Here is a 17,121-nt window from a genome sequence, read left to right as displayed (position 1 = left end):
TGGAGGGTGGTTGAGCCGTGGAATGCATTGCCTGATGGAGTGGTGGGAGCGAGAACGGTCAGTGGGTTTAAGGAGTGGTATGATAAACTTTGTGTTTCTCAGGGGGGGACTTCCCCTCGATGAGCCTTGACAGACTTTATGTCTTAGAAAGGACCTCCCTCGATGAGTCTTTTGACTCCTTGGAGGCCTGAATAATAATAATAATAATAATAATAATACTCTTTCCACATCATCTTCTTCTTGTGGATCTCTAGCTTAATAAGGCTGCACATCAATTTCACTCCCAACCTATTTATTCTTCAAACACTAGGGATACATTCAGATACTGCCTCATTCAAGCACTTTTTCAAAGATTCCCATGCATTGCTGACATTTTTTCCATTCAGTAACTGATACCATGGGACCAAAGATAATATTCTTCTAAGTTGCTCATAATTTCCAGCTTTGTAATTCAGCGTGTAACCTGATTTAATTGGAGTTTCAATACAAGTAAATACTTCCCAAGAAAGAACAGCATGATCACTGTCACCAATTGGTGGTAAAATAGCTATATTCTTGGCAGAGATCCCTTCTGACGCTATGAGCAAATCCAACACTCTTTGACGTTGAGTTCCTTCTTTCACATGCTGCTTGAGAAAGTTATCCCGCAACAATTCAATAAATTCCTGTTCTTTCTGATCATGAGATTTCTCTTCTACCCAATCAATGTTTGGAAAATTAAAGTCACCCATAATGATCATTCGCTTGGTACCCATAAGGCTAAATTGGCGATGCATTTCTTCATCCCCTACAACTGAGCTGCCAGGTCTGTAGCAACACCCCACCATTTATTTCATTCTGTTAACCTCCACTTCACACCAAATAGACTCAAACTCATCGCTACATGGGATATTGTTACCATCATTGTTTTCTTGTATTTCTACCCTAACTGGACTTAAGTCATCTGATATCATTAGTAGCACTCCCCCTTCTCTCCTATCTCTTCTGTCATTCCTAAAAATAGTATATCCATTACACTCCTCGATCCCACTTACCATATCTGATTCTGATAGCCAGGTTTCACTAATGCCAACAATCTTAGGCCACATCGTATTCAATAAAGCAACAAACTCAACCCCTTTGTTTCTAATGCTCCTGGCATTTGTGTATAAACATAATAAATTACAACCTAGCCTATTCTTATAATTAGATATGCAATGTATTGGGTTTTGTTCTAGAATTTTCTCTTTTCTCTCCCCAGGTTAACTGTTAATAGTCCAATATAGAAACATTCTACTGATCCTGAGTATTTTTAGCGTGTTGAAAATAACAGGTGGTTACATTCCAACCTTGTGAAGTGCTATTTTACAGCTACATGGTTCTCATTATCTCCCTACTGCATGTTCATGTTAATCTCTACAGCTAGAAAACTCTCTCTCTCTCTCTCTCTCTCTCTACTGATAAATACATGAATGTGTTGGCCGTGCAAAGTGCCACTAACGAAACTTGGCTCACAGAATTCTGTGAGTGGTGTGGACCAGTGCAGAAGTTGTAACATTATTTATGGTAAGACTGTGTATACCACACTGAACAACAAAATTTTACAAAAGTCCTGCCCCCCCCCCCCACTTCCAGATTAATTTAGTCATTTCTTATAGATTTTGAGGTGCTGAACATGAATATGACAATGAAAATGCAAAATTGGCTATGATTTGTGAGAGATCTGCAATAGTTTATTATATAATAGAGTAAAACACACATCACATATACCAGTAAATGTCTACTGCTATGTCTAACATTGCTTTGCCTGTACTTGTATATCTGCTGAGGATCATCTCTAGTGAGCATTTAACAGTAATCAGCCAACATGGAAGTGGACCACTTTCCCAATTTCTCCATCATTGTAATTTCCTGATGGAAATGTTCTCCATGCTCATCACTAACTATGCCACAGTTGTTGGGGAAGAAATCCAAGTGGGAATGGAGCAAGCATAATTTTGAGGACATACTGCAGACAAATTTGTGATATAGAGACATCAAGTCCTCAACTAGTGCCTTGTAGTTTTCTGCCCTGACATTTCCAAGTAAGCTGATTGCATACAAAATGTGTTCCCCAAGCTTTTTTCTCATCACCTTATAGCAGGTTGTCAAACATCTTGTCAATGAAGCTCTTGGATCTGAGGAGACACAAAATCTCCCTCTGTAATTTTCACTTCACTGAGTCAAAGGAATTTGTCAGACAGGTACTTGAAAGCTGATCCAGTCCAGTCCATGGCTTTTACAAAGTTTTTTACCTGACTAAGTTAGATGTGTAGGGGCAGTAGCAGAATTTTGTGCATTTTTGGGAGTGCTGGGTGTTGCACATTCTTCTTTCTGACCTTCAGAGATTTCCTTGCAGGCTAGTCTCTCTTCACATAGTGCAAAGTCCTTGCTTGGCTGTCCTGTTCACCCAAAAAACAGCAGTACTTCTTATATTTCAGCTGCAAACCCATCAACACAGACACTACCTTCGAGTCACCACAGAGATAACAGCCGTGTAGACAGCATGTCCAACTGGAACGAATGGAAGCTGGTTTCCATTATGCAGCAACACTGCCTTGAGACTCAATTTTGATAAGTCTATGAATAGTCGCCATTCATACAGGTCATGTTTGATTCAAAGGGTATTCATCAGTCCATCTACATTGTAGAAGAAACAAGGTCATCTTCCTTTTGGAAGTAAGGAGCAAACTCACGATGAGTGCGAAATGAAGTCACTCGGACATTTTCCTTGAAAAGATTCCATTTAATGGAACGAAATAAAGCAGATAAGTCTTTTTCACTAAAGTGATGGTCTTTTTCTGACTTGCAAACATCACTTCCCTGCAAATGTAATAAAATGTCATGACTGAATTGCATTGCATCAGCTGATGATGCAATAGCTTTGGGGGGGGGGTCATGTATGATTGGCTGATGCAATGTGACACGATATGTTGCAGACTGAGTCTCTCATAAACAAGAGCCAATTGACAGATTTTACTGTCATTTTCCTGTTCAGCACATTGAAACTAGTAAAGAATCATGATTTTCATTTCAGAGGCAAATTGTGTGTGTTGTCCAGTGTTATCATTATTTTCATTGTCCGTGCGGTTAGCCTAGTGGCTATGCACTTCGCAACTATATGCCTGGGGAAGGAGTGTCCTAGGTTCGATTCCCGTCGACGATGCAAGGAGCTTAAGGATCTTCCTCAGCCATAGCCAAGTTAGCCGGTCTTGGGTGTAGACAGCAGGGTTTATCTGGGGGTTTTCATCCCACAAGCAGGCAAACCGGTCGAGTGAACACACATGGATTACATTCAGGAATACTGACCCAGCCATAGGTCTGATTCATCAGCTATGCCGGTTCTGGAGCCTGGATAAAATTTGGGGGGACTGAGACTTTTATTCCTGTACCTCCCCGTAAAGGGGACTCATGGCCGTGTATCATCATCATACTATTATTATTATTATTTTCATTTGCTCTAATTTTTCATTTATTCTTTGCAAATAAATATAGTTAATACCAAGAGCTGAACTCTAAAAGTTCCTGGGAATTTCTCTTTGCACTGATCTGGTTAATTTTAAACTATCTTGGGCAGGGGGATATTCTTGTAACAGATAATGCTCTGATTCTGTTTCTGTGATTCTAAATGACCAGCTATCTAATATTATATTAGCTATTATATAGTCTATTACATAATTTGATCATTAGTTAGTGGGTTGGGAGTTAAAATTTAGGGGGACACATAGCAAAAGTGACTAAAGCAACTCATCAAATCACTTGGTTACTGAAGAACTTTGATGAGCAGAGACAAGCAGGTTATTGTTCCTCTTTATCATTGATGATATTAATTATTTTATTCCTGTAATCTAATCTAACAATAAGCACCATAATGTGATCTTTATCAGCTTTTGTGATTATTATATCATGATTGTTTTTGAAGGATATAAGTTGCATGTATTTATCACATTTAATAGATGTGAAGGATTAGGTTTGATGATTAATTTACTATTGATGATGTTATTAATCTTTCTGAAGTAGATGTCTTTGTCAGGATCATTCTCTAATTTAGCTTGTGATTCTACAGTAAATGATGTTTAGGGCCTCTCTCGATGAGTCTGAGGACTCCTTGAAGTTGCCCGTAATAATAATAATCATCATAATAATAATAATTAATGCTATTATATGGTTTGATCATTAATGCTATAAGATAGTTTTCATCATTGATGATATTAATAAATTATTTTATTCCTGTAATCTAATCTAACAATAATCACCATAATGTGATCTCTATCAGTTTTTGTGATTATTATGTCATGGTTGTTTTTGAGGGATGTAAGTTGCATGTATTTATCACATCTAATAGATGTGGAGGATTAGGTTTGATAATTAATTTACTATTGATGATGTTATTAATCTTTCTGAAGTAGACGTCTTTGTTACGATCATCCTCTAATTTAGCTTGAGATTCTGTAGTAAATTCTGCACAGGGGACCAACTTGGGTGACACAAGAAAATTTAGGCCTTTTTCTAGTACTGTTTCATTAGGAGAATGATGGTAGTTGGAAGGGTTCACTATTGTGCTGAAGATATTTTTAATAGCATTCTCAAGAATTTCAATAGAGGTCTTAGAAGCTCATTACTAATTGAACATAATTCCAAAGCTCTAATTATATTAAAAACATGTGTGTGGATATATTATTTATGACACCACATAATAAATATTAGCATAATGAAGTATACTAACTTTTAATGAACAATTCAGCACGACTTGTTCTGGCACCACCTTTGTTTACAGCACGGCAAGCATATTCATCAGCATCTTCACCATATACCTGAGATATAACGAGTGTGTGGTTATCACCCTCTCGCAACATTACATATTTTCCACCTTCGAAAAGTTCTCTCATGCCTTTGTGCCTAAATCAGGAACAAAAAATCGGTATAAGAAAAAAGGATCTTCCTTTATTAGCTGTTTTTGAAATCATATAGCATTTGCACATTTTATAAACTGATTTAAAAATAAGCCTCATAAACACAAAAAAACTATAGTCTTATCCAGAGCAGGTTTTTATTAAAAAAAGTTTCTGCTTTAAATTGAATGTGATAGTTCATTCTTTGCATTAAGCAAACAGTGTCAGTTACCAACTGAGCTACTCAGGTAGATTTTGATAAGCAAAGTTAAGAGAATGTTTTAATTGCTGTGACAAATACACTCATGAGCCAAAACATCAACAACCACCCACTTACTCGTTGTCATGTTGGGCATCCTTCAGCTAAAATAACAGCTTGCTCCCATCTTTGCATTGACTCCACTGGGTAACCAAAAGTATCTTAAAGTATTCTGGACCAACTAGACAGAATAATGTTCCAGAGTTCAGTGAACAAGTTTGGTACTGATGTTAACTGGCAGATACTGTGTTTGACTCATGATCGAACAAATGTTTGATGAGATTCAAATCATGAGAATTAGACAGGTGAGGAAGATACCAGAATGCTTGGATATCCTCTTCAAAACATTCTTGCACAATGTAAACCTTGTGACCCTAGGTTATCTTGCTGGGAGAGATTAGATTCATCAGGCCATGTTGTGGCCATGTAAGGCAGTACCTGGTCCAAAACAATTCTCAGGTAAGAATTAGCAGTCAAGGTGTGTTCAATGGAGATGAGAGGACCCAGTGATGTCCATGAGAACAATACCAAGATATTTTCACCACCACCACCAGGCTGCTTTTAGCCAACCATCCAATCTGGTTGGCAGAAACAGATTGCTGGTCATAATGTATTGGCTTATGGGTATAAATCACTATAGATAACAAAATGAATTAGAGTAATTCCTTGCTATTCAAGATTTTTTATTTGCAGTTAAAGTGTAAAGTGACAATTTGAATGTGCTGTGATCTATTCTTGCAACCAAAAGGATGGGCATGGAAAGAATCATGAGAGAGGTCACAGGAGCTGACTTTTACTTAGTGTGTGCTGTATACTTGAACCGAGAGCATACATTTACAAGTTAAAGAAGTATCTGTTTTCTGTTAGAAAGCTTAAAAATTGGATAATCAATCCTACGAAAACATGACTTCTCATATTAAGGGATTCACTAAAAGATCGAAGACTAAGCTATTAGATAAGCTTCCATAATGTGAGCATTTAGTATAGTGGCAAACAATGCCTCTATAGCATAACTAGAAGAAAGAGAGGATATTACTCCTTCAATAGGAAAAGACCCAACTTTGATAATGATGAGAGCAATCTTTAAAATGGCCTTTAAAACTTGAGTTTTTTCTTGGTTTTATTCATTGACCATATATTAATAAATGATATACACAAATTGTCAACAAGTTTCACCAGCTATTCTGGGTGGAAGAAGGGGAAAATAGTTCCACTGCATAAAGGTGGTTCCAAGACTGCTGTTGTAAATTCATGACCGATTAGCATATCAGGAATCATTGTCAAGGTCTTAGAGAAATTAGTCAAGAAAAGAATACAGGATTGGATAGATGAAAATGGGATATTGCATGGAGGACAACATGGTTTTGTGAAGGGTAGATCAGGCCTCAGTAACTTGCTCACATTTTATAACACAGTGATGGCTGAACTGGATAGGGGTAATGGGTTTACAGTGATACTACTGGACCTTGCCAAAGCCTTTGACAGGTTACCACATGGAACCCTAATCAGTAAACTGGAGCAGATGGAGATAGATATAGGGATGGTGAGATGGATAGGAGGGTGGTTGAAGGAGAGATACCAGAGAGTGGTTTATTCAGGAGTGGAGTCAAAAAGACGTCTTGTGACTAGTGGAGTGCAGCAGGGCTCTGTTCTTGGACCACTGCTTTTCAATTTGTTCATCAATGATATTGGAAAGGATTTGAGAGGAAGTGTTCACTTGTTTGCTGATGATGCAAAGTTGGGTAGAGCACTTGTGAGTGCACAGGATGTCAAAATTTTACAGGATGATTTGGATATTTTGGAGGACTGGGCTAGGAAAAATGGATGTCAGTTTAATGTGGCAAAGTGTAAGGTTATGCACTTTGGAGTGAAAAGAACAGCAGCAGTATATCGCATTGGTGGAACCGTACTCCAGGAGATTGATGAGGCCAGGGATTTGGGAGTGCTGGTGGATAGGGAGTTGAAGTTTAGGGGACACATTGCAAAAGTGACTAAAACAGCTCACCAAATCACTTGGCTTATGAAAAATACTTTAACATGCAGAGACAAACAAGTTGTTGTTCCTCTGTATCGAGCCTTGATAAGACCCCATCTGGATAACTGGGCACAGAAGTCTTCGTGATGGGGAGGAAGTGGAGAGTGTCCAGAGACGAGTGACCAAGATGATAGCAGGTCTGTGGAATGAACCTTATGAGAATAGGTTGAAGATTTGTGGGTTGCAGAAATTGGATGATAGGCGAAGGAGGGGTGATATGATTGAGACATTCAAATTACTGAACGGTTTTAATAAGATTGATCCAGAAGATATTTTTGAAAATATGACTGGTGGTGGGAGGACTAGGGGCCATGCATGGAAGCTGGGCAAGAGCGTGGTTGACAAGGGTGTTAGAGCTAGGTTTTTTACTTCGAGAGTGGTGAATGAGTGTGGAATAAGCTTCCAGAATCTGTTGTGGGTGCTACGACCGTGAATGAGTTCAAGGCAAGATATGATGTTAGGGCCTCCCTCGTGAGTCTGTCGACTCCTTGGAGTTTCCCAGAACAATAATAATAATAATAATAATAATAATAATAATAATAAAGTTACAAGAACATTAGATGAGGGAAAGGCATATACTGCAATTTTCTTAGACTTGGCAAAGGCATTTGACAGGGTGCCACATGATAAGCTGATATTTAAGTATAACTCCAGTATAACTCCTCCCATAGAGTATGCAGCATCCCATTGATGTTTCCCAAACCTCAAGACCTTACATTTTGCTGCATTAAACTGATACCCCCATTCATTTGTCCATCTATCTAGCTTATTTAAATCCTCTTGCAGGGCTACCACATCTCCACTATTACTAATAATCCTTCCCAGCTTCGCATCATCCGCAAACAACTGAAAAACCCCCTGCAATCCACTGGCTATGTCATTGATATAAAGGTTAAACAATATAGGTCCTAGTACTGAGCCCTGTGGAACACCACTTGTAACCTTCTGCCTCTTTGATACTGCTCCACCATACACAATTCTCTGATACCTATCAGACAGCCAATCCTGAATCCAGATGACCATTCTGACATCCAGACCCATGTACTGCAACTTAAATATCAGCTTATCATGTGGCACCCTGTCAAATGCCTTCGCCAAGTCTAAGAAAATTGCAGTATATGCCTTTCCCTCATCTAATGTTCTTGTAACTTTATTATAAAAGGCTAGCATATTGCTAAAACAAGAGCGTCCTTTCACAAATCCATGTTGATTCTCACAGATAACATTACCCTCATCTGCCCAAAACTGTATACGGTCCCACACTACTTTCTCCAAGATAACAACTACTGATGACACACAGACTGGCTTATAATTAGACACTTCCAGTCTGTTACCACCCGTATGCAATGGCTCTATCTTACCTTCCTTCAATTCCCTGGGCACCTTTCCCAAAGCCAGACTTTCACTGAAAAGCCACATTATTATTATTATTATTATAATTATTATTATTATTATTATTTCGGGTGACTCCGGGAGTCCTTAGACTCATCGAGGGAGGCCCTAAACATCATGTCCACACAACTATGCAATTACATTCTCACAGTATCTATCATACCTTGTCTTGAACTCGTTCACCGTCATAGCACCCACAACAGACTCTGGCAGCTTATTTCACTCATTTACCACTCTAAAAGTAAAGAACCCAGCTCTAACACCACTGCTAACCACACTCTTGCCCAGCTTCCATAGGTGTCCCCTAGTTCTCCCACCACCAGTCCTGATCTCAAAAATATCCTCTGAATTAATCCTATAGAATCCCTTTAGCAATTTGAATGTCTCAATCATATCTCCCCTCCTCCGCCTATCAACTAGTTTCTGCAACCCACAAATCTTCAACCTGTTCTCATATGGTTCATTCCATAGACCTGTTATCATCTTAGTCACTCGCCTCTGGATCCTCTCCACCTCCTCCCCATCAAGAAGGAACCGAGGTGACCAAATCTGGGCACAGTAATCGAGATGAGGTCTTATTAAGGCTCGGTACAGAGGTACAATAACTTGCTTGTCTCTGCTCGTCAAGGTATTTTTCAACAACCAAGTGAGTTGAGCTGATTTAGCTACTTTTTCAGTGTGCCCCCTAAACTTCATCTCCTTATCCACCAACACTCCCAAGTCCCTGGCCTCATCAATCTCTTGGAGTACAGTTCCACCAATGTGGTATACTGCTGCTAATCTTTTCACCCCAAAATGCATAACCTTACATTTTGTCTCATTAAATTGACATCCATTCTCCTTAGCCCAGAACTCCAATCTATCTAAGTCATCCTGCAAGACTTTGACATCTTCTGCATTCACTATTGCCCTACCCAACTTTGCATCATCAGCGAACAAATGAATTGTTCCACTTAGATCCTTCCCTATATCGTTAATGAACAGATTAAACAGCAGTGGTCCAAGAACAGAACCCTGCGGTACACCACTAGTCACAGGCCGTCTTTTGGACTCTACTTCTGAATAAACTACTGTTTGATATCTCTCCATCAACCAACCACCTATCCATCTCACCAACCCTATATCCATTCCCATATGTTGTAGTTTCCGAATTAGTATTCCATGTGGTATCCTGTCAAACGCCTTTGCCAGGTCCAGCAGTATCACTGTAAATCCATTTCCCTTATCCAGTTCAGCCGTCACCTTGTTATAAACTTTGAGCAAGTTACTAAAGCATTATCTACCCTTCACAAAGCCATGCTATCACCTGTACAGTATCTTGTTTTCATCAATCCATTCCTATTTTTTTCCCTTGACTACTTTCTCTACGACCTTGACAACGACTCCTGATATGCTGATCAGTCGGTAATTTGCAACCGTAGTCTTGGATCCTCCTTTGTGCAGTGAAACTATTTTCCCCTCTTTCCACACCTTCGGGACTAAGCCAGACCTGAGACTCAGATTAAACAACATGGTCAAGGGCATTGATAATTCTTTAGCCGCTTCACTCAAGACCCGTGCCGGTATACCATCCAATCCCACAGATGCATTCACATTAAGGTTCTGTAATAAATTAGTCACTTCCACTTCATTCATCACTATTCCCGTATAAACTAATGGTTCCTTCACTTTTTCAATGTCACCACCTGGATGATATGCTTTTGCAAAGTGCGCGGTCAGTAACTCCACTATATAGACTGGTTCAGTGAACTCTTTGCCATCGTCATTCCTTAAAATCATTTTACCGTGTACAGTTTTTTTCTTGCTTGTAGCATATTGAAAAAACTGTTTTGGATTCTCTTTTGCTTGCAAAGCTAGTTTCCTTTCATAATCGGCTTTTGCTGTTTTTACCACACTTGTTACCCTTCTGGCCTGCACTTTATACCGCTCATGTGCCTGCAGTTCACCCCTTTCTTTAAATTCCCTCCATTGTTTCTTTTTTTGCAGCTCAAGCTTAATGGTGTTATTCATCCATTTAACCTCTACTTATTTTACTATTCGGACCCTAGGTATACAATCAGCCATAACCTCCTGTAAATGCTCCTTGACCACTTCCCATGTTCTATCGACATCCAGCCCTTGCAACTGTACATGTCATGGCACTGATCCAAGCAATCTCCTAAGCTTGTCATACATGCCAGCACTTTAATTCCACATATACCTGTCTGAATCAAAAATTCCACACCTTTAGCCACCTCCCAGGTCAAGACCTTACGATCACTCTCACCAATAGGTGGCAACATGGTCATATTCATTACAGTCAAATTCTAAGATGCTATTACCAGGTCAAGCACTCTCACACCCCTAGTATTTTCAATTACATGCTGTCTCAGATAGTTATCCCTTAATAATTGAATAAAATCCATTTCCTTCCTCACATGTGTCCTCTCCTCCTTCCAATCGATGTTACCATAATTAAAATCCCCCATAATAATTACAGTCCTTCCACTCATTTCATCAATTTGTTTATGCATACTGTCTCCACCCTCTATTCCATCACCTGGTCTATAGCAGCACCCAACTGTATATTTTATTCTGCCAGTCTCAATCTCACACCAAATAGCCTCAAATGAGCTCCTTTCACTATCCTGCGATACAACTTCAATTCTCCTTGGCTGCAGTTCATCAGCTATCATCAATAATACCCCTCCCCCATTTTATTCTCTCTGTCCCTCCTAAACACACTATAACCTACACATTCTATCCCACTAACTATATCTTCTTCCATCAGCCATGTTTCATTTCACTAATGCCAATAACCTGTGGCCAGGAAGAGCCAATCAAGGCCAAAAATTCTTCCTTCTTGTTCCTAATACTCCTGGCATTAGTATACATGAAATGCAGTGATCCCGTAGTCCCACCCCTATATTGATAAGTTATTCTAAATGACCCATTCCCATTTTTTGTCCTTAGTGTTGGCTCGGGTACATTATATACATTCTTACACTCAATTGTCTCACTGATGTCTGTATATCCATTCCCCCCCTCCTGGTAGTTCTAGTTTCCCTGGTTTTGCACATCCATTTTCACTTCATTCAGCAACACTCTTTCCAGTCTCCACACACCAAGTCCATTCAAATGCAAGCCATCCATCTTGTATAAGTCCTTTCGCACTTCAAACTCATTCCACACGTCCACGAATTCCACACCACACCGTCTGCATAACCTACGCATAATGTCATTTGCGATTATGGTCCTCCTCCTAAACTCCTCTGTGTCATACCGCGGCAACAGACTAACCATTCTAACTCTGTCACTCTTTTCTTTCACTACCTTTAACAATACTTTCAAGTCCTCTCTCATAAAAAATTTATCACCTTTCAATTCATTCGTACCCGCCACAATTATTAATTCTTTCACCCTCTGTTTTTGCACTCTAATACTCTCACTTACATCCTTAAATTTTGCACCCGGTAAGTACGATTTAGTTACACTGCCATCTCTCACCCCTCTTAATAACGAGTCACCATACAACACTCTTTCCTTCATTTCAGAAACTCTCTCATTCTTGCACTGTTTGTTTACGTTAGCCGAATCACTCTGGAAAGAGTTTTGCAGGTACTCTAATTGCCGCTGCGCATTTTGTATCACTGCGCGCAACCTAGCGATCTCACTTCCTACAAATAATTCCTCATTATTTTTATCATTTAAACCATTTTCTCTCTCAGTATGGTTGCTTTCACTCTTTCTTAGATCACCGCTCTCATTGCCATCTTGTACATTGCAATTCTATATCAAGCCACTATTTTCACTCACATTCTGGCAATTCTGGCTTTCTTCAACCATAACTATCTCACTACCTGACACATACTTCAACTCCTCACTTTGCTTACACTTTCTGCACATTCTCCCACCACTATCACTTTCAATCCAAATTCCAGCCTCATTCAGGAATGCATACATTCCACACACATCACATTGGACAAACGCTCTCACATTAAAGGCACTGTCAATTCCCTAGCACTTTCTCTCAAAACTCGTGGTGAAATACCATCCAGTCCCACAGCTTTACTGACATCCAGCGTACTCAGTATCTGAAACACACTCTCCTCCTGTACCTTCAGACCTCGAACCAGTCCTATCCCTCTAGCATTAAAACTGACTCCTCTAGGATGAAATACTCCAATAAAGTGTTCATTGAACAATTCCACTATGTCCTCTGCATCAATCACTCTAATCCCATTTTTATCCCACAATATCATTCTTTAACACTCATTTCTCCTCCTACTGGCCACATAGCTAAAAAATTCCCTAGGATTTTCTTTGGATCTTAGGGCCAATCTCCTCTCATATTCCAGTTTCACTTTCCTTACCACACTAGTCACTCTTCTGGCCTGTGTCTTATATTCCTCATGCATCTCTTCACCTGTCCCCTTATATCTCTTCCATAGCCTCTTTTTCGCATGCAATTCCTGTTTAATATTGTTTGTCATCCACTTTTCTCCAAATTGCATCCTCTTCTTCACTCCAATCATTCTTCTTGCACTTGCCACTAGTGCGTGGGAAATTGTGATAACAAATATTCTTTCACAATTTCCCACGCACTAGTGATATCCCGGCCTTCTAATTCTTCCCTCCATGAAACTTCCCGAAGTTGACGTCTAAGACTATTATAATCACCTGCCTTATAATTCCACATAAGTTCCCGTCTCTTTGATACTCCTGCATGTCTTTTCATTTTCCAAGTCAACACCATATGGTCACTCTCTCCAACTGGTGGGAGAGATGTCAACTCAGTTATTATCAACTCTTCTGATGCTATAACCAAATCCAAAACTTTTGAACCTCTTGTTCTCTCTCTTACATGTTGCCTAAGACATTTGTCCCTCAAGAATTCTAGAAATTCCATTCCCCTATTGCTACATGCATCTTCCTCTCTCCAATTTATACTACTGAAGTTAAAATCTCCCATAACAATCATTCTTCTTGCACTTGCCAAACTTAGCTGTCTAAACATCTCCTGGTCCCCATCCTCTGTGCTGCTGGGTCTGTAGCAACACCCCACTAAATATCCTGTCTTGCCTACCTCTACCTCTCACCATATGCTCTCAAAATCATTTGTCTCACTTCCTTCCAAATTCTCCACTCTTAGGGGACATAGGTCATCACTTTTCATAAGCAGTAACCCACCACCATGCTTTCCCCTCCTATCCTGACGAAAAATGCTATACCCAGCGACTTCTATATCTGTTTTTATATCCCCTTCTGTCAACCACGTCTCAGTGATCGCAATAATTTTTCGCCAGGTTGATGCTATCTGTGCCACCAATCCCTCTCCCTTATTCCGGATACTCCTGGCATTAGTATACAGCATATAAATGCCATTGTTTCTATACCCAGCATTATCCCTTCTAGACTCCACTGAGCTCAGTCTTACCTGACATTGTCTCCCTTCTCCCAAGTATCCATTGCCACAAGAGGCCACCCCTGCTATCATCCTCCCTGGGACACACTGACTCATTCAGAACAGCAATCTCTCCAGATGCCTACGTCCTTCCTCATTCAAATGTAAACGGTCTCTCGCATACAATTCCTCTCTTTCCTCAAACGCACTCCAATCATCCACATATACCAGTCCTCTCTTGTCACACATTCTCGCTATTATGCCATTCAATATCACCACTCTTCTGCTCAGCTCATCATTATCATACCTAGGCAACACGCATACTATTTTTTCTCTCTCTGTCTTCTTCCGTACAGTCTCAAGCAAAAATCTCATATCTCTCGCTGCCCGACTTACATTACCACTCAAGTCATTCGTTCCTACCATCACAATCATCTCATCCACCCTTTCACCTCTCTTAATTGCCATAGCCACCCTTTCTATTGTTCCTCCTGGCAAACACTCCTCACGCATCCTATCTTGAACACCACGGATCATTGAGTCGCCATACATTATACCTCTTACAATTCCTTCGCTCCTATTGTTTCCATTCTCTCCTCTTCTTTCATTCCCATACCTCTCTTTTCTACTGTTTCCATTCTCTCCTCTTCTAGCACTCCCATACATCTCTCTCATTCCCTCTCTCCTACTGTTTCCATTTTCTCCACTTCTAGCACTTCCATATCCCTCTCTCATTCTGTCTCTCCTACTACTGTTTCCATCCTCTTGTCTTCTAGCATTCCCATACCTATCTCTCATTCCATCTCTCCTACTGTTTCCATTCTCTCCTCTTCTAGCACCCCCATACCTCTCACTCATACTCCCTAAATTCTCTCTCTCTCCTACTCCGATTCGCCTTGCATTTATCTCTTCCATTCTCCTAATCTTATCTTTCATACTTCTGCTCTCATTCACAAGACATTCCACCTCCTCTTTCAACTCATCTATCTCCCTCTGCAGGTCAGTCACTCTTAATCTAAATTCACTCTCCCAAACAAAACCATCTCCTAAACTTTCACAGTCACTCACACCTTCCACACTATCAACTATTATTTTCTCATTCTCTCCTATCGCACTACTTGTCTTCCTACATTCATTCCCCATTCCTGGACCAACAAAGTCGGATATCGATATATCTAATGTACTTATTTCCTCCAACTGCCTGCATTTTGCGCACATACGCTCTCCACTCTCTTTAACAAGCCACATATGTAATTCCCGAGACGCATGCATGCCGCAAGTACTGCATGCCACAAAGTCCCTTATGATATTGCTAATAATTGAGTTCTTAAATGGCGGAGGACTTGGCGTTACGCCACTTGTGACTGCTGCTGAATCCACCATCATTCCTTACTGCTGAGTAGCGTAATCTTTAATAATTATTCAATTAATAAATAAGAGGGAAAAAAAAATACAAAAATCAGAACATTTAAGTACTAAATATAATTAAATAAAATGAAATATAACTTAATACAGTAACTTAGCTTCGTTTTGTCTTCCACCGTTACGCGTTCGATTCCGACGGTACCAAAATATATTATATCGCGACAGCAACTAACTTCCAAAAAACAACCACTGAAGTACACTCGTATTCAGAGAAACAATTTTGCACTCAAAAATGTAGAAAAACGGGGAAAAAAGCGAACTATTCACCTATTAAAAATCACTTTCTTCTGCACAGCTCAAATTCACCGCCACATGCTCAATGGGACGTAATATCCCTTAACTTAAATAAAATCTTACTTTCTTTTCACCACTTTGGGACTTGCTGTTGCAAGACTCTTTAAACAAGTAGGCCATATCATCATGTGTCTTAAGGGAATATTAGGAAGCTACCTTCCTAATATTCCCTTAAGACACATGATGATATGTTGTCAAATTCTATTTCCTGATTGACATCCAGCTTAATTAACTCATCATACCTCTCGCTCACTTACCAGTAAGTCTTCTCTCATTTGATTCATTACACTTGAGCTTCTGGTTTCACAATGAGGATGAAACACCCTAATGAATTGCTTATTGAATACCTCGAATATGTTCTCTGTAGCAATTAACAATCTGTCACTTTCATCCATTAACATCATCTTGCCTTGATTATTCTTCTTTATGCTTGCCACTTATCAAAAAAAAAAAAAAAACTGTGTAGGGTTTTCTTGGTTTTGATTTGCTAATTTCTTCTTATACTGTCTTTTCTATAATTTCCAACCAAGTCCCTCCCCCTGGCCAGCTCTTTACAATCTTTGTGTAACTGATTATTAATATTATTCATCTGTTACCTCCAAAGTGTCTTCTTCTTCTTCTTCCAGATTTAATGCTTAATCCCCTCATTCATCCATTTGACACCCCTTATTCAGCCTTTTTGACTTTTACAATACATTCACACATTGACTGTTAAGTACACCTTTTTTAGTTCCCAAGCATCATTTATTTCTTTTCAACTCAAATTCTCATTCCATGCTATGGCTCCAACGTATCTAAGCTTCTCATAATCACAAGCCTTATAATTCCAGATATATTATCCAGACAACTTTCTGATATAGTGTTCAAGTTGTATCCAAATATGCAAAGACAAATCAAGTGTAAAAGTATAAATTAAAGATGCCAAGAAATTATATTCTTGGCTTAATCCTTTATCCAAGTGAAAGCAAACAAGGTTTGTGCATGAAATCACTTCAAGAGTGGGCAACTCGTATATAGAGGATAATGACATTACATCACTTGCCTTAGTAACCTATATTGCAAAGCACATAATTAAGGGTAAGTAACTGCATTACTTAATGCAATTACTTATCCTAAAAGTAATAAAAAATAAAAATTAATATAAGTAATACAGAAGTCATGACTTCTGCATTACTTCAACCTTGGTATCACTTCTGGGCCTGGCTCCCACTGATAAGACCTCAGTGAGGGTCAAGACCACTCTGGATAGTGGTCTTCCCATAGTGCATGTATTATACATGTATTATACAGTATTATACATGTCTGTAAGGATATGTAATTTGCATTATGGAATACTAAGGCAAACGATTTGAAGTTTGTATTCTCTACATATGAGTTGTCCAGTAGTGAAGTTACTTCACACTTTGTTCATGTACACTTTGAT

At 39.3% G+C, this 17,121-nt stretch overlaps 1 protein-coding gene across 5 annotated transcripts in view; it reads right to left on the bottom strand.

The window, feature by feature from the left end:
- The window catches only part of LOC150108743 (twitchin-like), a 2,666,638-nt gene that overhangs the window by 457,606 nt on the left and 2,191,911 nt on the right, over nt 1–17,121 (bottom strand). For all 5 annotated transcript variants that reach the window (XM_090390962.1, XM_090390961.1, XM_090390964.1 and 2 more), the window contains one exon: nt 4,745–4,917. In XM_090390962.1, coding sequence (XP_090247088.1) covers nt 4,745–4,917 — 173 coding nt within the window. The remainder of the gene's footprint in view (nt 1–4,744; nt 4,918–17,121) is intronic.

This window comes from Typopeltis vanoorti, chromosome 3 (genome assembly GCF_054136105.1).
Source record: "Typopeltis vanoorti isolate ZY-2024b chromosome 3, IOZ_Tvanoo_1.0, whole genome shotgun sequence".
Taxonomy (NCBI): Eukaryota; Metazoa; Arthropoda; class Arachnida; order Uropygi; family Thelyphonidae; genus Typopeltis; species Typopeltis vanoorti.
The sequence above is the reverse complement of the archived record's forward strand: the minus strand, read 5'-3'. Positions and strand labels throughout refer to the sequence as shown.